Source organism: Martes martes (genome assembly GCF_963455335.1).
Source record: "Martes martes genome assembly, chromosome: 7".
NCBI classification, from domain to species: Eukaryota; Metazoa; Chordata; class Mammalia; order Carnivora; family Mustelidae; genus Martes; species Martes martes.
In genome coordinates, this window is record NC_137894.1 from 6,422,583 (window position 1) to 6,446,620 (window position 24,038).

General features: G+C 53.2%; 1 protein-coding gene across 5 annotated transcripts in view; it reads right to left on the minus strand.

Moving 5' to 3' along the window:
- Positions 1-15,992, minus strand: part of ACAN (aggrecan) — a gene marked incomplete at both ends in the record, with an annotated part of 35,365 nt that extends 19,373 nt beyond the window's left edge. For all 5 annotated transcript variants that reach the window (XM_080809365.1, XM_080809364.1, XM_080809366.1 and 2 more), the window contains 10 exons: positions 1,331-1,543; positions 3,332-3,625; positions 4,619-4,746; positions 5,269-5,443; positions 7,261-7,686; positions 8,777-9,070; positions 10,379-10,506; positions 12,121-12,295; positions 13,179-13,562; positions 15,923-15,992. In XM_080809365.1, the coding sequence (XP_080665491.1) occupies positions 1,331-1,543; positions 3,332-3,625; positions 4,619-4,746; positions 5,269-5,443; positions 7,261-7,686; positions 8,777-9,070; positions 10,379-10,506; positions 12,121-12,295; positions 13,179-13,562; positions 15,923-15,992 (2,287 nt within the window). The remainder of the gene's footprint in view (positions 1-1,330; positions 1,544-3,331; positions 3,626-4,618; positions 4,747-5,268; positions 5,444-7,260; positions 7,687-8,776; positions 9,071-10,378; positions 10,507-12,120; positions 12,296-13,178; positions 13,563-15,922) is intronic.
- Positions 15,993-24,038: the final 8,046 nt, after the last annotated feature.

A 24,038-nucleotide genomic window follows, 5' to 3' on the forward strand; every position in this document is an offset into this window, starting at 1 on the left:
TTTAAATAAATTAAGATTTCTTTTTAAAGGCAAGTCAATTTAAAGAAAAAGACAAGAGAGTTAACAACAGTACAGATGGTTTCTGATATGGCCAAGGTGGTAGGGAACTGAAGTATGGAAAATGTTTCTAGGGGCCCGTTGGAGTCCCTTCCCTTGACAACTCCCACTAGTTGGTGCCAGGATCCTGTGCCAAGCTACACACTCTGGCCACACAGGCCTCGGTTATTCCGGTCTTGGTGAAGTGTGAGGAAAAGGCACAGGCAGGTGTGGCTGCTGGGTGAGGTCACTGGGCCAGAATCCCACCTGTTCCACTGACACATCCTCACCTTCCCACCTGGAGGGAGGACAGGCTTTTGCATTTCCAGCACCCAGAGGCGTGTCTGGCCTGGATGAGTGGCTTGGGAACAGTGCAGTGAATGAGTGACTACACGGACCCGTGCAAAGCTCTGATATACTCATTTCTTCAAATGAACATGTCCCTGGACAACCTGACTCTACTAAGCACACACACATTACTGGGCTTTGTTTAATTCAGCCTTACCCAAACTGGGCCATAAACGAATACTCCATGGGGGCTGGGGTGGGGGGAAGATTCATTTGGGACACTTTGAATACATCACCCCCTCTGCCTTACAGCACATATTAGCGTACTAAAGGCACTGAGAAGGTCTGTAGTGGGGGGGCATGGGGGAACCTTTTAATCTTTCTGTAGGCCAGCATGTCCCTAAACTTACGGCTGTAAAACACTTTTTCTGACATGGTTAGGGGACCAAAGCTTTCATCCCATCAAGTTCCATCTGACTTGATCAGGACAGATGGGGCTCAGGAAGTGCTGGCTGGGGATACCTGGCCCAAAAGAGGGACATAGAAGGAGGATCAAGGCAAGGTGACAGGTCACAGTCACACTTCCAAAGACCCCTATAGGTCCTTCCCCACTCTTGGAGATCTTCCTACAAGAGAGTTTTTAAAAGGTTAGAGGATAAAGATGTGAATGCAGGAAGACAGACTAAGAGCCTTCTGATCAGCTCAGTGATAGGTAACGCAGTACAGGTGGGAGGAATAAAAAGCAGGGAATAGCGAGTTGTGGGGTAGAAGGCGGGGGGGGGGGGGTGTTTTGTGAAAAAGTCTGCCTCTTCTTTCCCTTGGTGGTTGTCCCAGAGGCCAGTTGAGATGGCTGGTGTTGCCCACAGCTGGATATGCGGCCAGCCAGTGTCAGGGCTGGGGAAACAGCACAGGCCCCGGGGGAAGAACCACTGCGGGCTGGGCCACAGCCCAGGGAGACAGGCACATGCGACTTCAAGATACACCCCAGAGCCCTCGCCTCACAGACCTGGCGGTGGGGAAGTGCCCGCTGGGCTGTAGGCTGGTTCCCATTCCGTCTGGTTTTCCGGCTCAATGGTGAAGTCTGGGATGGCAGTCGTCTCCTCCCCCACAGGGACAGCAGCCACACCAGGCCCCACTTGGGTAGCGATCCAGTCCTCCACCACATAGGGAGTAGGTGTGCCACCCTCTTCTTCTCCTGGAGAGGGCGCTGCTGAGACACCTAAAGAGAGGCTGGTGGTGAGTCTTCCTTCCTGCCAGTGACCCATCCCAGGGGAACTAGGGGATTTTGGCAGGGGGGGGGGCAGCCTGGTGCAAAAACCTTGTTGGACCTCGACCTTCACCTGCAGCCCACCTCAAGCCCAGAAAGACGGCTCAGTCTTGAGCTGACTGCATCACTTACACGATACTGATACGCACACACCATCACACACAGATTATTTCAGGGCGGTCTGGGGCATGCCTTCCGCAGAATGTATCGTACATGTAAGGCACTGTTTAAAGGTGTTATGTATACAAAATCATTTTATCCCACAACAGCCTTATGAGATAGAGACTATGATCTCAGGTCCAGATGGGAAATCTAAGGCCCTGAGTTAAATGACTTGCCAGGGCCACTGGCTTATAAGTGGCAGATCCCGTCTTCGAAGGCAAGTATCTGGTGCCAGACTCTGCTCCCAGGCACGATGCTGCCTTTCCTGGGGTCTGAAATTAGGTTCCAAGTATGTCTGGGTCAAAAATAGGAGGCTGTTATTTAAAATCCATGAAGTGGTCCTGGCACTGGAGGCAGAAGGTGGGATTTATAGATGGGGGAAGGGGGCGCGTAACTGTTTTGGTTTAAGGAAAACCAGTGGTGGGCTCAGTTGGGAAGGAGGTCAAATCTCTTCAAAGTTACAGAAAAGACCGAGTTCACAGAGGGTCGGGGCCAGTGGGGGTGCAGGTCTAAGAACGAACTGGGAGGCTAACTGGTTTGGCTTCTGTTGCCCAGAGCGGGGAGGGGGTACCGGCACAAGAGCCCCAACACATCCTCCAGGAAGGGTCTGGCTTTCTTGAGGCTGTGCAGTGGGGCTGAGTGTCCTTTGAACTAGGTTTTTCAAAGATGGCTCTCGAAGTCTGAGAAGCTGGGGAAAGCTCAGGTTTTATTTTTTTGTTACCTTTGTTTTAAATAATGATACATTCATAGGAAGTTTTGATGCATTGGATATAAAACGTGGCCCAAGGAGTGACTATAATCTCCACTGTAGTAGATCGAAAACCGGGGGTGGGGGGGGTGGGGGGGGTGGATCTCATCCAGGCAGAGCCCTGCAGGGCTTGGCCACGCCCTAGCCACACCCCCTGGGCTGCTGGAAGACATCACTCCCAGAACTCCCACAGGTGATGAGGACGGACTGATGCGGCAGTGGGTCCTCAGCGTGGGCCAATTAGAACCATGAATTTCTGGTGCTTAGTGAAGAGTAAAAGAATACTTTGACTCAACTTATCACAAACATATTTACAAGCAGGAGAAAACTGGGCGAGGGTATACAAATTAAAACAGCATATCTATATGTATGTGTCTGTTATCTATAGAAAAAGTAACATTTACTGAGAATTTACTATGTCCCAAGCACAATGCCAAGTGTTCTGTATGCCCTCTTCCAGTTTATCTGCACACCTCTTTGAAGAAGGAATTATTATAGGCTAAGCAGAGGAACAGAGAGATCAAGTGACTTGCCCCGGGTTACACAGCCACTAAGCAGCAGAGCTGTAATTAAAATTCAGGTCTGCCTAACTTTAGAGCCCCAGTTCTCACTCATCTCTCTCTGCTGCTCTCTGGGGACCTTTAGGAGGATGTACTTGCCTTGGGGTCAACACTTAAGGTCATGCTAGCTCCAGAACTTTCCTGCCCCAGAGGGGCTTTCTCCTCCTTGCTCGGAGGGACAGGGATGGTGGACAGGGCCCAGAAGGGGTGAACCCAGAGGAATCACGCGCCAGGCAGAAAGGAGGCTGGAGGAGAGGCAGGAAAGCATACCTCGGAAGCAGAAGGCATGGTGCCGGGACTGCGGGTCAGGGAGGCCTGTCTGGTTGGGGTAGAGGTAGACAGTTCTCACGCCTGGCTTGTCTCCGCCGCAGGAAGGCCTCGGGGTGACGATGGGGTAACGGAGGCTGCCGTCCGACAGCCAGCCGGCATAGCACTTGTCCAGGCCTCGGCTCCAGGCGGCGTAGAGCTGGCCCGTGGAGGCCAGGGTGGCGTTGTGAGATTCACAGAATGCCAGCGCTTCCTGGAAGGTGAACTGCTCCAGGCGTGTGACGAAGAACACCTCCCCTGGGGGCAGAAGCAGGTGGCAGGTGTGACCCTCATGCCCACAGCCAGAGCGGCCTCTGCTTACTGGGGGGTGGGGGAGTGAGGGGCAGGGCAACTGAACTGAGACCAGTCGGTCCGTCTGTATAGGAACAGCCTTCCCTCCTTCCGTCTTGTCTAGCGTGTCCAGTCACTCTCGGGCACCCTCCCTCTGACCCCTTGGGCTCCCCTCCACCACAGGACTCAAGCACGGAGCACCTGAGGACTGGCAGCCCCCCACCCCCACACCTGGGGACTCACTGAGGGGAGGGCTGGGTCCTGGAGCCACTCTTGGGGTTTGGGTCCCTACATCCAGAATGGTACCCAGAATGGTACTGTCTGATTTGAGGGAAGGAAGTTCATGTTTACTGAATACCTACTTGTACCAGGCCCTTCTCACACACATCTCATTTAATACTCACCAAGGCTGATATTAGCACAATTAACTCCTATTTTATAGATGAGGGAACTAAGGCCCAGAGAGGTTAAGTAATTTGCCCCAGGTCCCCAGAACAAGTGGGTGGGTATGCTGAACTCTTTCCAGGACACCAGCATTTCCAAAATTGGGTTCATTGGAATAGTAATTCGGTGATGATCATTGTAATTAAAAGAAATGAAACGAAACAAAAAAAAAGGTCTTTTTGCTTGCGCTGCTTGGTTAAGCAGAGTTTAAAAGATTTTCTACTGCAGGACTTCCCAGAACCTTTGATTTGTTCCTGGGCATTGGGACTCCCCACGAGACAGATGGCATACCTAACATTTATTTGTAATAATTAAAGACTCATTGATCGGCAGAACTCACTGCTTTTTAATCAGTGCTCGCCTGCAGTGCTGGGGGAACCCGCATGAACCATGCAGGAGGGAGAGAATGAGCTTGATCTGAGAGAGAGGCTGGAAAAGGAACAGAACCGGGTGGTTCTTTGTGTCTCCCCATTAGCCCCCTGCCTGGGGCCCAAAATTCGAGAACACGGGCCGTACCTTCGAGCCTGTCCACGTAGCAGTAGACATCATAGGTTTCTGATGCTGGCTGCACACCGTAGGTCCTGACCCCTGGGCTGCTGTCTTTGTCACCCACACACGGAGTCCGTGGGCTCACAATGGGGTATCTGCAAAGGAGCACAGGAGGGGTGCGTGGAGGCCTGTTCTAGAGGCTGGGGGATGCGGGGCCCAGGGAGAGGCTGGCAGGTCTCTTGGGGACTTGGGCACATCTTCAGGCATCTGGTGGGATCGAAACCCGAATGGAGCTCCTCTTGCATCAAGCTCCCTGCGTGGCTGGGGGAAGGGTCTGGGGGCCCCTGGGGGATTCCTGGCTTCAGAAGAGAGCACGTTATATGGAAGGGCACTGAGTCAAGCTGGAGGGGTCTGGGGTGGGGGACCTTGAGGAGAGATTCTCCCTGTCTCCAGGGGGTAAATGACCAAGGACTTAATGTCACCTTGGGCCCTTCCCCACCTGCTCAGAATATGCCTTGGTTCTGGGGGAGAAATTAGGGGAGGAGCCATGGAGTCAATTAATTAATTACTGCACAGTGTAGCAGGTGCCCGTTCTGCTGGGTGCTGGACAGGTGCTGCTCCCCGAGCCCGACCACTCATGGTTGGCTTTGGCCTGGGGGGCGGGGCTGGTCCTTCACCTGACGGTCTGGTCCTGCAGCCAGCCGGCGTCGCACTGCTCGTAGCCTGCCTCGTAGGCGGCCTGGAGCTGCTCTGGAGAGGCGATGACAGCCCCAGTGCGCAGGCAGGCCTGCTGAGCCTCCTCAAAGGTCAGTGAGTAGCGGGCGGATCCAGGGCGGTAGTGGAACACAACCCCTGCTTGGGGGGAGAGGAAGAGAAGGAGAGACCAGGTAGGCTCAGGGCAGGCACTGGACACCACGGTGACAGAGCCCAGGGGGCCTGGTTCTTTGGCTTTGAGGGCAGGGAGGGAGCCCCGGCTCCTTCAGGAATGATTCCCCTTCATCCTCTCCTTCCTTTCCTTCCTCTGATCCTATTCTCAACCAAGTTGGTTCCCTCTGCTTGTTCAAGCCACTCCTGAAATCCATCTCCCTGAGAGGGCCTTGGAGGACTCTTCTGCCCTGGGTGTCCCCAACCCTCCTCTTTGTCTCTTTACTCTTTGAAACAAATGCATTTTTTTCTCATTATGAAAAGAATAAGCACTCGTTACAGAACATTTGGAAAATAGAGAGAAGCCTAAGGAATATATTGGACAACCCCTTGCATTTATTGTACCCGGCCCAGGCCCCAGGAAGCAGGGCCTGCCTGAAGATGCCAGCCAGTGTTTCTATGGGCATGTACCAGGCATATTCTGGGAGTGGCCTCGTGGTTTTTGCCAGGTTCTCGAAGAGGCAGAGCCCTGTCCTTGAGCCACCCCCTTACTCTGCGTCTCCTGCTGTGTTCGGCTGTATACACTGGTCTCTGTTTCTGACCCTCCCCAAGGTGATTGACCAGCCTATGTCACACCTTCAAATCCTTGGTCTGATACTGTCCCACGTCCCTTGCTCTGTCCTGTGGCCAACACTCATCTGTCCCTTGGCACCTTCCCACCCAGAGCCAATGGGACTCTTTCTAGTCTTGGCCTAACCCTGGGACCCAGCCATTTGGGGGGTACCCTAAAACTCTGAAACGATTTCTCCTTCACAACAGATTGTATTCATTGGGGCATTTCGGGCTGAAATCCCACTTGGTGGCATCCTGGGTGTGATAGTGGGTGGCAGTGTCCGTCTGCTTTTCCCCCAGAAGGGGATACCACCAAGGCCCTTACAAAAGCCACCCCAGAATGTCCTTCCTGTCCTTGGATTAGAGTTTGGAGAGCAGCTGAGCTCTATAACATCCCAAGCCTCCACACCTTTATTAAGCCCCTGGAATACACCTTTCCTAGAAGAGGGGCTGGCAAGCATTTTCTGGAAAGGGTCAGACAGGACATAGTTTAGTTTCGTGGGCTCACTGGTTTCTGTCACAACTGCTCAACTCTTCGGTGACAGCCCATAATGGGCCACAGAGAGCACACTGACGAGTAGCTGTGGCTTTGTTCCAGTCCAGCTCTATTCGCGGATATTGAATCTTGAATTTTATGTCATTTTCGTTACATGACACAAAAGGTTATTCTCACTCTGACTTTGCCCCCCAACTATTTAAGACTGTAAAGCCATCCTTGGTGTGTGGACCATATAGAAACAGGTGGCAAGCTGGTGTGATCGTCGGAGCTTGGTTTACTGACCCCTGTCCCCGAAGGTCAACTCTGTGAGGAGCCCCGGGGTCACCTCGTACAGCGGTTTTCAAGCGGCTCTGTTCTGTGGCGGTGCCTGATGGGGAGAGGGGGCGCCCTGGACAAAAGGGCCCCAGTTCTTGGCTCCACTCCCCCCTAGACCCAGGTGGCATCCTTCTCTGCTTGACACATATTTCCATTTCCACCTACGATTTCATTTGAAGGAAATGCTTTGTGGCAAAAGAGCATGGGGGTCACTCTCTGGCCCACCTCCTTGTTTTACAAGCGAAGAGAACCGAGTCTGAGGGGAGGAAGGCTTGGCCCAGGTCTCAGGCAAAGTTGAAGGTACAGATCCTTAGGTACTCCAAGTTCTCTCCACCTGGCCCCCAGCCCCCATGCAGCCCCCTGAGGGGCGGGCACTTACCCCCAGGCAATCGTGGCCGCCCAGACACCTCAGCTCCGCCTGGGGCTGCGGTCACCTGCACGACATGGTCCTCACTGGTGAAGGCGGTGAAGGCTGGGCCGGGCGTAGCGGGAACACCCCAGGGCCTGGTGATCTCTCCGGTCCTGTTCTCAGCCTCAGGGAAGGCAGTGGCCCCTCCATCAGGGGCAAACGTGAAGGGCTCCTCGGGCTCCGGGGCGGACGTGAAGGGCTCCTCGGGCTCCGGGACAGTGGGAGAGACACCGAAGACGGGTCTCACGGTGAGGATCACGTTGCCTCGGGCTTCACCCTCGGTGACGTTTCTGGGCAGCGGCAACTCCACGTCAGGCCAGGTCACGGTCTGGATGGTGATGTCCTCCTCGCCGCCCACCCCGAAGAAGTTTTCTGGGATGTCCACAAAGTCTTCACCTGGGGTGGGGAGAGAGACAGGCTTTAGTGGCTCAACATGGGGCTGGCCTGAGGGAGATGAGCAGCAGATCCCTCCTTCCCCACCAGGGAAGGAAAGCTCTCCGTCTCCGTGTGGCCGAAGAGTTCCAAGGGATCATGCCACGAGACACTGACCGAGCGGCTCACCACTTATATGACCAGTCCAGCTAAACGTCCCTTCCTGATCAACGCCTGCTGCCTCCTCACCTATCTTCTGGGTACCCGGTGCTGTAACTGGCCAGCAGGACAAGGTAAATCAGTTACTGGCAGGGACAAGCCAGTCAATCATTTTAAGAGAGGAGACCCACAAGCGTGCTACCCCTTCCAAAAGGCTGGTTAGGATATTGAACGGTTAAGAGAGGCTTTGGGGGGAATCCTCGTTACTTTGGCAAAAATGCCTCTAGTCATGGAAATTCAGGCCATGAAAGCCAAACAGAAAGGAGCTAGGCCACTGTGCTGTCCCAATTTTGTCATAACAGGGACACAGCTCCATAGTATCCACGTTTTTTTTTCCCCTCTAAGAATTAGCATGTAATTGTTATCCCTAACCTAGACTGTGTAACATGAGATAAAAATCTTATTTTTAAAAGGTTTAGTCTGAATTTTCAAAATAAATTGCAGGTCAACACTGTCCCCTCCTGCCCACTCTTTTCGATGACCCTGTGGCCCTTCTGTAGACTGGATTCCAGAGGGTGGGTAACAGTGCCCGCCTCTGGGGGGGGCATGGTTTCATGCCCACCACCCACCCCTTGGACAGATGGGAACATTGAGGCTCTCCCTAGCTGCACAGTCACCTGAGGCAGAGCTATGACTCCAACCTGAGCAAACACAGATTCTAAGCTCGCTCTTTTAATCCTCTTCTGAGCTGACGAGCCAGGGCGGGATCTGCCTACGGTGCCTCTCCCTTAGGCGTTCTAGGAGCTAGTGATAGCAGAGGTGTTGAGACATGGGGTTTGGGCACCTGTGGCTCCTTGAAGGGGTAGAAAACAACCCCCATTCCCAGCTCCTCTTCTCTGGGCCCCCATTCCCACGACACAACGCCCCCCCTTCCTGGCATCCCTCTGAGCCCCACCTGTGTAGCAGATGGCGTCGTAGCGGGACGAGGGGTCCGGGTAGCCCGTCTGGTTGGCGTGCAGGTAGACGGTCCGCACGCCTAGGAGGTTGCCCCCGCAGTTGGGCCGGGCCTTGGAGATGGGGTAGCGCACGCTGCGGTCGGCCAGCCAGCCGGCACTGCACACATCCATGCCGCCCTGCCAGGCCAGGTAGAGTTGGCCCGTGGTGGCCAGCCGTGCGCCCAGCCGCCGGCACTCGTCGGCCGCCTCCTGGAAGGTGAACTTGTCCGGAGACGTCGCATAGAAGACCTCACCTGTGAGGGACGGGGTGGGCAGGGTGAGGACCTCTGTCCCCACTCCTGCCCTGCATCCCCAGGGAATCCACGTGACTCCTAGGCTCCAAACTCCCGCTCTACAGCATCCTTGCTCACGCTCTGCTGTGCAACGTACACCCTCCCAGGGCATCTTTCCTAGGAGTTAAGCATTGTCCATGCAAGCAATCCTTTAAAAAAATTCAAGTTGTGATGGGAAGAACAGGTATTAGACTTTGACCCTCCCAGTGGTGGTTCCCAAATGGGGGTCTCTAGCCCCCAAAGCATCCATAAGGGCCTCGTGAGCTCTTTTTACTATTTTCACAAACCCAAGCATGTTGTGTGGGGGGTAGGGGTTGGGGGTGGGCATCTGTTTCCTGGGAAGGCGCTGGTTGTCCCCACTCAGTGGCAGCTCTGATCGGCTGTGCCTTTGGTGAGCCAAGAATGGGAACACAAATAATTGCTCCTTAATAGGCCCTGGGCCCAGGGGTGAGAGAAAGGGAGCCCAGGGGTGAGAAATCAGGGGACTGTCCCAGCCTCGGAATGAGCCAGGTTGTCAGGTCTTATCTCCAGCCTGGGGGAAGCTGCAAACTTGGGTGGACTAGGGGGCAGAGGCGGCAGAGCCTGGAGTGTCAAAAGGGGTAATGTGTGCAGATGGGAGAAGAGGTAGTTTTCCACATGCCTGGGTCACTCAGGAAGTTCTGCGTGTGATCAAAATTAGCACCCTTTACAGAGCAGAGAAAGACCCAGGTTCCTTCCTGCCACCACTGAGGCTCTCCAGAACTAGCCCACCAGGAGAGCCTGGATGACGCTGGGGGCTGGCAGCAGGGAAGCTAGAGAGAGTGGAAGGGCAGCCGGCTCTCCTGGGAACTACATTTCTAATGGACCCACCCTGGAGTGGTCTGGGGTGTCCTTTGCGAGGGTGACAAGGCTGAGCTGGGCTTTACTGGTGCAGTGACCCTTGGGACAGTGATGGGCTGGTCAGAGCAGCAGGGGTCCTGGCTGGGAGGGGCAGTCCCAGCCCAGCCCAGCAGAGAGAGAGAGACAAACGTTCTTGAGCCCAGTAGTGGGACCAGATAGTTGGTAGGTACCCACCGCCTGCTGAGGCTCTTTCCAAAGTGGGGAGTGAGGGGATCTGTGGGCTCGTTCCTTCCCGCCACAGTCCCCTCACCCTCTCTGGGCAAGGCAGAGAGGGGTCTGGTGTGTGCTGCCCTGGGTTCGTGCTCTGCCTCAGAGGAGGCCCACATGGTTCCTAGTGTCACTGGGGAGAAGGGGACAGACAGGTGTCTTGGGAAGGGGACAGGGCCTCACCCTCCATCTCCTCAGCGAAGCAGTAGACATCATAGGTCTCATTGGTGTCGCGGATGCCATAGGTTCTCACGCCTGGAAACTCATCCTTGTCCCCATAGCAGCCTTCCCTTGGAGTGTGGATGGGGTACCTGCCAGGAACCCAGAATGGATGTTGTGTGACACTCAGGGAACAGAAGGGGTACGTGGCCTGGGCCCTGGTATCCTCCTCCCATGTGGGAGGAAATGGGGACTCACTGGTGTGTTTGCCAGCATCTGCCCTGGATATGGGGACTGTTTGTCTTTATGGCTTTGTTCCCCAAGCTTCGATGGAATACATGTTCTCACAGTTAGTGGTTATTACAGGCAGCCCCCTTTGCCAAATACATATTGGAACCAAACATCCAGGGCCTGCAAACCTTTTCGATACAAAGGCCAGAGAGCAAATATTTTAGGTCTGTGGCCCGCAGTGTCCCGTCTTGACCCCTCAACTCTGGCAACGGTGGTGTGAAGCAGTCATAGAGTTCCCACACGACTTTATGTACAGAAACAAAGGTGGGTTGGATTTGACCCATTGGCCACCATTTGCCGACCCCTACTTTGCGTCATTTGAGTCTCACGTCCACCTAATGAGGCAAGTGTTAGAAATTCTCCATTTTAACCTGGAAGAAACTGGGCCCCGAGACGATAAACAATTTGCCCAAGGTCACACAGCTTGTAAGTGTCAGGGCTGTGGTTTGAGCCCAGCTCTTTCTGAGGCCACAGTGCGGGCTTTTGCACTATGCCGGGCTGCTGTCTTGTCTTGTCTTCCTGCTGATAGCCTTTGTGTCCTAAGATTTGAAAGATCTACCCCAAGATTGCGAAGATATTTTCTTTCGTTTTCTTCTGGAGGCTTTGTGGTTCTGGCTCTTCCCTTCAGAGCTCTGATCCACCCTGAATGAATGTCTCATCCTGCCTCAACAGGCTCTCATGGCTTGAGATCCCTCCAGGGCAGAGCTCTGTCTGTGCGGCTGGGCTACACATCCCTCAGCAGCTGCCCGCACGGAAAAAAGCACCAGAAAGCTTAATTTATGTCTTGCCTTGTTAAAAACAACAACAAAAAAAAGGCAAGCGGTTTACAAAAAACACAAAACACCAAAGCCTCAAGAAACTGCAGAGATCCTGGCAAAGGGGAACAGGGGTAGGAAGGGTAATGATGGGTAATTTGCTCATTTAGGGCGAAGTTGCTAGCAGCTCCTGACTCTGCCACAAGGCAGACTGACAAGGATCTAGACAGGTCAGGAGTCTTCCATCAACAGAGCCAGACATTTTCATCGGACATTCCAGAATGTGTCGTGACCACCCAGGGGCTCCTATCTGAGACGGTCTGGGACAAGGGGCACACTTGCTTTATGGCTCACGCTACATTTTCAAATGAATACAATAAGTCCCTTTTTAAAACACTAAGGCACAGAAAGGCTTTCTGTGCAAGTTCTATATTATTTTAAAATTCCTTGCAGCCACTAAAAGCATTTGCCCCGGAGCACTGGAGCTTTCTAGAAAAGCACGTGGTGAATTTTTTGCATGCAGCATAGCTGACCCATGATTGTATCTTTCCTCATAGCTCAACTGGACGGTCCCAAATCAAATATTTGCTTCCGAACAACGACATAAGCATGGATAGAGTAGGCCAAGGCATTACTCCAGCCCCAGCCCAGGCTGGCCACAGCATCACGGCGGCCCCAGACCCGGGCTGCCCGACTCTGCATGTGGCCCTGGCAGCATACCTGACAGTCTGGTCGGCCAGCCAGCCGGCGTCACACTGGTGGAAGCCGTCCTCGTAGGCGGCCTGCAGCTGCTCGGGGGTGGCGATGATGGCACTGTTCTGCAGGCAGGCCCGCTGCGCCCTGTCGAAGTCCAGCGTGTAGCGTGTGGAGATGGCTCTGTAATGGAACACGATGCCTGCAAGACACGCGCAGGTGGGAGAGCAGGTCAGGCACAGCCTCCTGTCGTCAAAGTCCTTGAAGATTTATGGCTATGGTCAAGGGGCCTGGTCTGGGCATCTAGCTGATGCACTGATCTCCCCACATTCCCATGTGGTCCTTCTGCCTTTGCTAAAATACCTCTAGTGACGGGGACCTCACTACCTCACAGAGTATCTGTTTTGAATATCTGATAATTCCGATAATCGGAAAGTTCTTGAACTAAAATCTGCCTTCTTTTACTTTTTTTGTGGCACTCCCAGGCCCCATATTTTCTTCAGGGAAAGAGACACTTAGAGCTCCAAGTATCCTTAGTCCAGGGGCATCCTAGTGGGAACCCTATCCTCAAACTAATCAAAGTAACCGTATCCTCAAACTAACCAAACTAACCTTGGGCCAAGGAGCGAAAGGGAGCCAGGGAGGATTCATCCCTTTCTCTGGCTTCTGGAGCTGAGAATGGGTCTGGGGTGGGAGGTGGGAGAGGGAAAAGCATCTGGATGAAGAGTCAGGAGACCACTCTGACTTGCTTCCAGGGAAACGTCAGGCAGATCACCTAACCTCAGTTTGCTTATCTGTAAAATGGGGATGATCACGGAATCATGGGATTGTAGCAAAGCACAAACTTTCACTTACATGTGATGATGGCCAAGATGTTTTTAAGTCCCTCAAAGTCCAGAGAGAATGACAGTCCCATCTCTGTGTTACAGAGACACAACTGAAGCTAAGTGACTTGACTCAGGTGGATGGAAGCTGGCGGGGTAGGAGCTGGGATTTGAAAACCAGCCTGCCTGCATCCACTCCCATGAGCATACCATTCTGGTTCTTTCCCCAGGTGAAGCAGTGTCCCTGTGGGACGTTCTCACCTTTCACCACGACCTCTACGGTAGCCTCGCTGTCCTCAATGCCGTGCATAACCTCACAGCGGTAGATCCCAGAGTCATTGGAGCGAAGGTTCTGGATTTCCAAGGTGGCGTCGCTGGGGATGGCCGGGTAGTTGGGCAGCGAGACCTTGTCTTGGTAGGCACTGTTGACCCGTACCTGCCCTTCCGTGGCTACCAACAGGACCACCTCCTTCTCCTTGGAAATGCGGCTCCACTTAATTCTCGGGGCGAGGGGGGCAGTGGAGGGGGCGGTGGTCACAGGATGCATGGGGTCGATGAAGTAGCAGGGGATGGTGAGGGAGTTCCCCAGGAGGACCCGCAGAGGGGACGGTTCGGGGATGCTGACACTCAGCGAGTTGTCAGGGTCTGTGGGGCAGGGACAGAGCTGTTAGTGACTGGAGAGGACCACCCAGCCTCCTGGTCAGTTCTGGAAATAACAAAATCCCGTGAGTGCGTCTGTATTTACGGTGTGTGGGGGGGACACTCCTGTACCATCTGGAATTCTAGGAAGCTTTGCAACACCTTTTCCAGACCAACCTTCCTCAAGAACCCCAGTCTCCTCACCTCAAGACAGGAACTATGGGACTGGAAAAGGGCTGCAGGGAGGGCAAAGAAAACTTTAGAGCTGAGATTCCCCCTCTCTGTTTCTCAAGCTGGGGTACCCCAGGGGATACCAAGCCATAAGAGAAACAGGACCCCCATCTTCCTGAAATGATAGCTTAAAGATTTGGGGGAAAATCACTTTCGGGCAGGAAAAATTGTGATGAGGAAGAAAAAAAAATCCACATGATGTTTAAAGCTCAGATGCAAAATGACATAGACACTTGAGGTCTGCTTTGGACTCCATCCTGTCTTTGCAGAAGGACAAGGCATTTTCTCCTGCTGTTGGGGACTCAGGGATGGGGGGCCGGCTGGAGAAGCGTCGGAAAAGAGTAGACATTCATGTACGTCCGCAAAAAGTCAATCAGGGGTGGGAGTTAGGAGTGGCATATGATCACCTCCTCAAAAAATCACGGAGAGTATTGGTAGGGAAGATGTCACATGTTTACCAAATCCACTTAGAAGTAAAAGATCTTCCTGGAATGGGAAAGAAACAACTTTTGCAAAAATAGCACCTTTCACGGCAGGTCATATAGACTTATGGGACCCCCCTTTTTTTTTCCAGGAGAGCCTACAGGTTGAATATAAAAATGTCTCAGATATTTGTGGGTGGTAGATACGTAACAGGGCAAGGAAGGGGGGCAGGAAAATTTGGAGGGGTCCAGCCCTAAGCTTTGAGGTTCTGGGCAGCCACTGTTAGGTCCTTCCATAAAAATCTCCCTCTGAATGCTCAGCCCTCGCCCCACAACACAGCATGGTTTTAGAGCTGGGTGTTCTCCGGTTCTCCGGGGAGAGCTAAAAGTGACTGCAGGGCCCAACGATGCAGTTTTTAAAGCTCTCATGTGACCCTATGAACCGGTTTGCCTGTGTGGGCAAACCACCCAGGTTACAGCCAGGGGCTGGATATTTGTGGGTCCCCGAGCGAGAGTACAGATGGAGACCCATATATCCTATGTATAAATATTTAAAAGTTATAAATCAAGTCCACAGATTGTTAAATAAAATGTGCTCTATCTTCTTTGACAATGATACCTTTCAAAATGAAAAGCCAGATTCAAATTTAGAATTCTTGGATTCCTAGCGTTTTGCACTGGGCTCTGGTGGCCAAGCAGGAGGCCGCCTTCTCTGCCAGTTCTCTGCACCGTGAGGGGTCTGCGCTTATCCCAGCCCTCACACCCCAGCTCTGTCCACACCGCACACAAACAGCCACCCCTTGACCTCTCCCTCAGGCCTGGGACGGCTCTCACCAAGAGCATGGTCCTCCCTCTTGGAGGATGGGTCGTGGAAGTGGCTTGGGTCCACTTGGGCAGGTAATTTTGAGCATGCTGGGTATCCAGAGTGTGGTCTAAAGGGAGAGCCTAGATCCGGATGGACATGTCCCTACAGACCCCTCATCCTTTAAGGAGCACTGGGGCTGGAGGAGGGCCAGAGGGAAGCCCTAAAGTGCGTGGCCCAGAGCAGGGGCCTCTCTTGCCTAGGTCTAAGGGAGATACAGCTCACTTTGGGGCAAACCCGTGCTGCAGTCAGTGGACAGTCTGTTCACTCGGTTGAGGGCTCCATGATCAGAAACCCCGCGGGGTCTCCCCGAGGACGACGGCTTGCCAAGAAAAACAAAGACCTGTGTGATATGTTGGGGACTTCTCTCTGCTTCTCAAGGAATTTTCTCTTCTTTGATGTTCTAGCGGATCCTCCCTTGGCAGCTTTTCCTTTTTTGGTTTATCTATAATCCCGCCCCAGCCCCAAGCTCAGCGTGTGGCGGTTTAGGGTAAGATCCACAGACAATAGATGGGAAGGTGGGTACCCGCCAGGAGCTCTCCCCCTCGGCTGGCCATCCGCGAGGACGGCCGGGAGCAGACCTGCGCTAGGGCTCCTGGACGCATGCGCGCGCGTGTGCGTGCGTGCGTGCATGCGTGCGTGCGTGCGTGCATGCGTTCAGGCGCACGGGCACGCTCCCCGCACAGCTAGGCTTGCCTTCCATAGGGAAGGGGCCTTTAGGCCCAGGAAAAGGCGAGGATGGGGGAGCTTATATCCCTGGGAGCGGCAGCGCTCAGTTCGGGCCCTAGTACCCGGAATCCAGTCTTCTGCGGCTGCTGGATGCGCGAGGCACGCGCCGGGGGTGTCCTTACCTGAAGCTTCTAGGGAGCTGACGGCTGTGATGACTCTCAGAGTCACAAACACCAGGAGTAAAGTGGTCATAGTTCACCTGGGAAGAAGGGAGGCGGAGGGGTTAGTTGGAGGTTCAGATATGGTGAGATTGGGGGATCACGTGGCACAGGACACAAGGTGATCAATTCCAAGGGCAGAGATCTGACATCCCAGCAAGATAAGGCGGCCGCGTGTGGTTCGAGGGGTGTCTCCTCCAAGAATCCTCTCTTCATAAAGCCTTCACAGATGTCTCCGTTTGATGACACGTGCGGGGCTGGAAACCTCCTGTCTCTTCTAGGGCACTTCCCACCTTCTGACCTGTAAAGGCTGTGTCTGAAGGATCCCTGTGATGGTTGATGTCATGTCGACTTGACTGGACCCTGGGCTGCTCAGATATTTTGTTCAAACATCATTTTGGGTGCGTCTGTGAGGGTGTTTTTGGATGAGGTGAACATTTAAGTTGGTAAACTAAGTAAAGCAGATTGCCTGATAATGTGGGTGGGCCTCGTCTAATCAGTGGAAGGCATGAAGTTAAAACAAACAAACAAACAAACACTGAACCGCTCCCAGGAGAGAGCCCATTCCTCCTGCCTGATGACCTTCAAACTGCCTTCAGATTTGCACTGAAACATTGGCTCTCCCTGGGTCTCGAGTCTTCAGACTCAGGCTGGAACTATACCCTGGCTTTATTGGGCCTCCAGCTTACCTGGTACCTCCAGAATCATGTGAGCCAATTCCTTACATCAATTCCTTTCTCTATAGACACATCCAATTGACTCTGTCTCTTCGGAGAAGTCTGTTATAATCCCCCAGGCCAAGAGAAATGAAATCAGTTAGCCAACCTCCTTGATGGAACCCAGGCCTGCCCCCAACTTCTAATTTGGGAATCTTGTGTGTTTTTAGGATGAAGAAAGCCTGAGCTTTGGACACAATTCACAGGGGCCTGGTTCAAGCCAGGGGAAGGACTCCTAACCAGGGAGCCCTTAAGCAGGCTTTGGGATGGACAGATTACTCATGGAGGAGAGCAGTGAGAACCCAGGACCCCCAGATCCCTCCTGCTGGCCCAAAAAGTGACTTCCTGGGAATCAGAAAAGCTTTCTTTATTATTATCTGCAGTAAAACTGTCATGCCAAGAATACAAATACATGACAACCACAACATAAAGGCCTCCCCTGCACAGCTGGGCCCCTGACGCCAAGTGGGTCAGTGCAGGTAGACCCCAAAAGACCCCATTAAACTTACAAGAGATCAACCAGAACAGTGGTCGTCAACCTTGGCTGTATATGGAAATCATGTGGGCTTCAGCCTGGTCTTGAGGCATTTTAAAAGCTCCCCAGAAGGTTCTAATGTGCGGCCAAGACGGAGCACCACCAGCTAGAGAGTGTGCAGTCCCATGGCAGACCCCGTGGCTGGCACCCCATCCCAGGTACCTGATGATGTTTCCTGAGTTGTTCTGTTGGTGGGACCTGCACTGGCACCCATCCTCCCCTCCTCTCCAGCCTGGGAGCATTTCATCTTGGTTTAAGAAGTATCTGCATCACAGATGTTCCTTGTGGGGTGGGGGGAGGGAGGTGGGAGGGCTGGAGGACCTGGAACTAAAGACAAGCATGGAGCTTTGGGGAGGCTGGGACGGCACTCCCGGGTTCCCTGCTGTGTCAGAGTCGGATGGCCCAGCAGGTGTCGCTGTTGGCTCAGTCACCATCAGCCAGGGGAGCGGAGGAGAGGGGCAGCTCCTGGGCTCCCTTCCCCAGGAATGCATGGGGGAGAGGCAGGCAGGGCCCAGGACTCTGGGTTGACCCAGTCAGTTGTTTTGCGTGACCTTTCTTTCTATCACTGTCATTCATGCCACATACGTTTGTCACCTGAGAGTTGGAAGGACTGTCCGTGTAGGCCCCCGCTCAGGGGACAGAGATGAGGGCGTGAGGCATGTTTCCCTCTCACCATAGAGGGAAAAGATCCCAAAGACCTAACAAGCAGTCCCTTGCTTTTCCGAGATGCTTCTCCTTCAATGCTGCCTTCATTCTCTGGGGTTCCAGGTCCTGGCTCCGTGTGGGGCCACTCACGTGTGGCACTCCTTTTCAGGCCCAGCGTGACCAGTTGTGGGAAATTGTCCCCCAGAGGCTAGAAGGGTAAGGTGTCCCCTCCTGTCTGGGGAGGGGGCTAGACTTGCGAGCTCCTCTCCTCCCAGAGCCTCTGGGATACGGTGTCCAGACACAGGGCCCGCCTGTTCTTCCCTCAGAACACCCTCCACTGGGAAGTTCTGTGTATGTTTTTGGAGGCGCGTTTCTTCCCAAACTCCGTGAACAAGCCCGCCATTGTCCCAGAGGCAGTGCCTCTCTGTGGGGCTGGGGCCCTCTCTGTTTTTCTCCCTGGCCTCCACCAGGAGTGGAAAGGGCAGGGGTTTGGGGCAGGGGTGGACTGGACAGAGAAACTAATTTTATTTCTTCTTCTTTTTTTAAGACAAACTTTGGGATAGAAACATTGCAATAAATATGCTCTTGTGTTTGTGTTTTCTCAGCTGTAAAGAAAATAGGGAGAAATACCATTCTGTCCAGCTTCCAAGTGTCTCCAGGACTCACTGAGTCTTTTATGGAAGGAGAGGGACTCTGCCAGCCTGTCAACAGGGAGGCCTTTCTCCACGGGAAGCACAGCGAGGTGGTGGCGAGGGGACGGGGCTGGGGCAGAGGAAGGGGACCGGGGTGTCTGGATTGAAGTGAAACAAGGAGTTTGGGGGAGCGTGATGGGAGGGTGGGGGCTGAGGGGGTTCCGTGTGTGGCTGGGTGGGTCACCAAGGAACTGGCTTTCTCAGGAGAGAAGAACTAGGAGACCTGACGGGAAAGGAAGCTTAGTAGTGTTTTTGAACTGAGCTGAAGGTTGTGTGTGTGTGTGTGTGTGTACACACACACTCACGTGTGCCTGCCCCACAGCTGGAGATAGGGAAAACCTCCACCTTCTCATCAGCTAGCCTCTGCCTCATGGTTGCCAACCCAGTCAGCGCCTAAGCCTTTACTCCACCAAATTAAGAGACCGGACGGGCAGCTCACCCCCTTGCCTTGAAGCCCTCTTCCAGGACATCCAGTGGAGACCCCCAGACCTGAGACCCCCCTCTCTAGACTGGAGACCCCCAGTCCTGGTCCTGGCTTGGCCACCTACTACTTTAATACCCAACCCCATGGCTGTTTCAAGACCAAGTGAGATAATGTGCCACTCTGGCTCTCCTATCTGGGGCGGAAACTGTGTCCCTGGCTTGGAGGGGTGGCACTCGGCAGGCAGCTATCAACGCCACTCTCGCCCTGGTGTCCCTGGTGGCAGGACTGGGTGAGCTGACCGGAAGAGGGGCCAGTGGCTGGGGTTTATAGCCAGGACCTCCCTGCCGGGGATCCTGTCCACATGGCCAAGACAGATGGTCTTTCGTCTCTAACTGAATAGAAGGGGCCCGTTCCTTCACAAGGTGGCTCATGCCATGGCTGACGCTGGGGTCCAATGGCCCACCCCCATTATAATTTCCACTCCTGAACTCCCTCAGGGACCACACTCAACATGTCCACTCCTCTTTCAAGGGACTCATGCCAGATCTGCAGGGGTCCCCTCTGCTCTCTCGTCTTCTGTTCTCCCACAGACCGGCCCGTTCCTTCAACTCTTCCTCCTGTGCCTTCCAGACCTCGCCTCCCTTCCTGGAGCCAGAGCTGGGAGAGACATCAGTGAATGGCAAGTTCAACTCCTTCAGTTTACAGGTGAAGAAACTAAGACCCAGAGAGGTTAAGTGACTCGCTCAAGGCCACACAGTAAGTTGGAGGTGGAGCCAGGACCGGAACCCAGTTCTAGGGAGCCGGTCATCATTGTCCCCTGTTGTCAGCTCTATGTGTCTCTCTTGTACCTCGCAGTCTCCACAGCCCTCCGCAGAGCGCCCAGCACAGAGAGAGGTCATTCAGGAAATATCTGCGGAATGAATGAATGAGCAAAGGGAGGCCCGAGTACCCCAGGCCTCTGATGGAGGAGAAGGGATGCTGGAGGCTCACACTGGTTGAGCCCACAGCTGTGGGATAGACCACTTCCATTTTGCAATCAATAAATCTCAGCTACATTGCTGGTGACGTACTTGGCCGTGCTCCTTCATGTCAGCACGCCGGTGTAGCCTGTAGCTTTGGGGAAGGTCACAACCCATGTGCAGCCCAGGAGTGAGACAAGTAGGGACTTCCCTTCCTGGGGTCCCAGGGAGAACCAGTGGGACGGGGCTAGGCTGCACTGGCTGGGCAGAGATAACTTCCCATATCTCTTTCCAACCCCGTGTTCAGCGATGGCACACTGGGAGATTGAAATTGGTCATGGGACTATCTCTAGCACGGAAAATGAGGGAACACCACAAATGACAGTGTTTGCCTTTCCCTGCCTATTTGGGAGTGGGCTTACCAGCACACTACTGGAGGCATCTAATCCTAAACAAAGAACCAGGCTGGTTCGCCTCCCCCGACTAGGGCTGCTGCTACAGCCAAGTTAGTACCTAGCTTTTCTCCTATGTATGCTAGCTCTGCCTCACCATGCACACTGTGACCTCCTTAAGGCTTAAAAAAAAAAAAAAAAAGGCTTTTTTCTTTAAAAAAAAAAAAAAAGGAATTCCCTCCACATTAACTCATGCAACGCTGGGAACAACAAAAAATGGTATTTGATTCCTACTTACTGGTGAACCAGCGGATGCTGGAATTTTGTAGACTGGTTGACCAGTAGGATTAGTCGCAGACAAGCCCTCTGTGCATCATGGTGTTAACATATGCACCTAAGGTTGGGATTTCGAGCCCAGCATAGAGAAAGGGACAGGGATCACACACCAAGGACACATCTAGCCAGAGTGACCCCAAGTGCAGCTGCTAATTGATGGTGGGATGGTATGGAAAGGGAGAGCCAGGCAGCTGATTCCAGTCCTAGCTCTGTTCTAACTCACTGGGGAACTCATGGAAGCCCTCAGTTTTCCCATCTGTAAGCTGGAATCACAGCACAAGCTTCGCCCCCGTAAGAATTGTGAAGGTATTTTTTTATGAATGCGAAGATTCTTTTTGTATTTTCTCCTCTTTCTCCTCTCTTCCCTCTTCCTCCTGTTCCTTATTCTGTGTGTCTTTTTCCATATCTTTGCTTTCCTTATTCCTGTTTTGTTATTTGCTCTGTTGTCACCGAAGCATCTGGAACTCTTGACAATCACTAATGCGGGGTCCACTCTGGGGGTGGGTGTGAGTTCCCAAGTGAGAAAGTGCTGACCCATTCCTGGACCTTCCATCAGTAGGGAGGAGCCCTGCAGGTGTCCCGAGTCCTGGCTCTGCCGGTGCCTCCAGAAACCCAGGGAGAATTGGCTCTTGTAGCCCAGCGTGGCGGCTCCTCCCCCAAATCTGTCAGGGCAGGTGCCTGAGGGAAAGCGATGGCCGCTACACAAGTCCACTTCTGCTCAGCAGGGCTATGGCAGTCCTTGCTAACTTCCTTCCAGGGATTTTCAGGGTGGGTTTTGAAAAAGCTCTAAGCAAGCCACACCTGATTGAATGGCTCCTGTATCAGCTGGTACCTACAAAAACATGAATACACTTGCTCAGGAGTGTCTGGATTCCCATTAGCCAGCTCAGCAGAAAGGCCAGTAGACCCTGAGCTGGGTCTTCTGGACCTTTCTAATGTCCCACCCTCACCTTTGGCCGCTGGACGCGCTGGCCAGCTCCTTGCTGCTGCTCATGCTCCTGACTGCAGGGAGGGGGAAGCTGAGGGAAGAAAGCCCTTTCTGAACATCAGCTTCAGAAATTAGCCCAACGAGCTGTTTCTGCCGATGCCAATCTGTGGCCAACCTCACCGTCCCAGCCCGGGTCTAGGTTTTACTGGTTCCACAGTTTAAAAAAAGAAAAGAAAAAAAAAAAAAAAAAAAAAAGCAGGCCTGGGTTTGCGGAAGGCCTGCATGGTGGGAAGGGGAAGGCCCTGCCTACGGAGGTGGGGGGTGAGCAGCGCAGACCACTGGAAGGAGCCGACCCTGGTCAGGGCATGGAGCACATCCGGTACTGTAGAGACAACCACTTCTTTCCTCTCCGGCCCTTCTGCCTTGACCTCCTTCACCCACTGATAAATGTCCTCGCTCAGGGCTGTAGCCGATAACTGACTTGGATCTGTCGGGACGAGAGATAGGCTGTTCTTCCTCTGCTCTCTGGGGTCCACTGTGAACGCAGGCTCTGGGCAGTTCCCTGAAGTGGTCTCTGCTCCAGTTTTCCGGGAAAAAATGCAGTATGGGAGAAGATGAAATACAACCTGAATTCATACCTTTGACCCACAGCTTGTTATTTGGGTGAAGCTGGGCAAATTTCTTGCCATCTCTGGCCAGAAAATCCCTGGGTGAGGCTTCTGGAAATGGCTTCTTTCCAGTTAAGAGGAGAGGCAGGGAACCATGTTCTAAACTTCTTCTTGTTCCTTCCAAATCACAAAACAGAAGTTTCTATGTCCCCCAGGTAGTCTGATCCTGTTGGGGGAGCTGGCAGGAGGAGTGGGGAGAAAGGGAGCTTGTATCCCACTGAAATCTTCAATCAGAAGGGAGAGCTGGCCTGGGTACTTCACGGGAGCACAGGGTGGATGTTCTTGGAGCGAAAGCCAGCCCTCCCCTCCCATGGCCTGCAAGGCCCTACGTGATCTGCCCCCGTTCCTGCTCACACCACATCTCCTACTTCCATTTCCAGCCATATTCTAGCTGGCCCTTGAGCACAAAAACTTCTTTCCTTCTTTTTTTCTTTTCTTTTCTTTTTTTTTTTTTTTTAACAGAGAGAGAATCACAAGTAGGCAGAGCAGCAGGTAGAGAGAGAGGGAGAAGCAGGCTCCCTGCTGAACAAAGATCCCGACTCGGGGCTCAATCCCAGGACCCTGGGACCATGACCTGAGCTGAAGGCAGAGACTCAACCCACTGAGCCACCCAGGTGCCCCAACTTGCTTCCTTCTAAGAGCTTTTTGTATCTCATCTTCTTTCCTTCTGGTACACACTTGTGTATCTCTCCGTAGCTGGTCACCTTTCAACATTCCAGGCTCAGTCCAAAGGTCCCTTCCCTGACCACCCTGTTCCTTCACTCCCACCTGGTGCCTCCCTGATATTGTTTATTTATATTATTATTATTATTGGAAATTATCGTCCTTTCCTGTGTGTTGATGATCTGTTCCCCCTCCCAGAATATACGCCCCGTGAGGGCAGAGACTTTCCTCTCTTTTGCTCACTGGTCTGTTTCTGGTGCCTAGAACAGTGCCTGGCACACAGCAGGTAAATAAAAAATGTTCATCGACTACATGAATGGATGGCTCTTAGTGAATGGGCAATGTCCCTTCTGGATTAAGTTTGGGAATGCAAGGAGTGGTGAGCTTAAGGCTGATCATAACTGTTGGATGTCACCTGATTTCAAGATATTCCTGCCTCCTCAGCCTTGGAGACCATGAGAAGCCCTCAGAGAAAGGGTGACTGGGAGCGGGAGCTGTCAGGGGAGCTGGGAGCATTCCTGTAATCCATGGAAATATTCATACATTGCCCATGGAAACACTTATTCATGTTCCTCTCCTGCTGGGAGAGGACCAGGAGTAGGGCAGAAGGGCCATGTACAGAGAGGGAGAGACTCCAAAGATCCAAGGACAAAACAGAACTTGGAGCCATGCTGGCATCTGATGAAGGCTGCATTTACAAGAGGCTGGGGGGAGGCTGAGTCCGGGAGCTGAGAAGAAAGGTTGGCCATCGGTCTTGCTTCCTAAAGGTTGGGTGCCTGCAGCCATCATGGCCCCAAAGGGAGGGGGGCAGAACTGGAGGGGAAAATTCAGCTCAACACCATCAACCTTTCCCCGTTATGCCCACCTCTCCCCACTTGCCATTGCAAATTCCCAGTAAAACCAGTTTAAAGGGGAGGCGTACATAGTACGATTAATGGTTCCCGTACACTCACTCAGGGACTTTCAGCTTTGCCCCATTCTCTCCGTGGAAAAAACCCTAGGACTTGGGACCCAACCCTTCCTGCTCTCAGACTTCCCTTCCAGCTGGGCACTTAGAGGTTTTCTCTGCATTAATTTCAGACGATGTGTAAATATCGAACCTGGGATTTTGGAAGGGAGTGT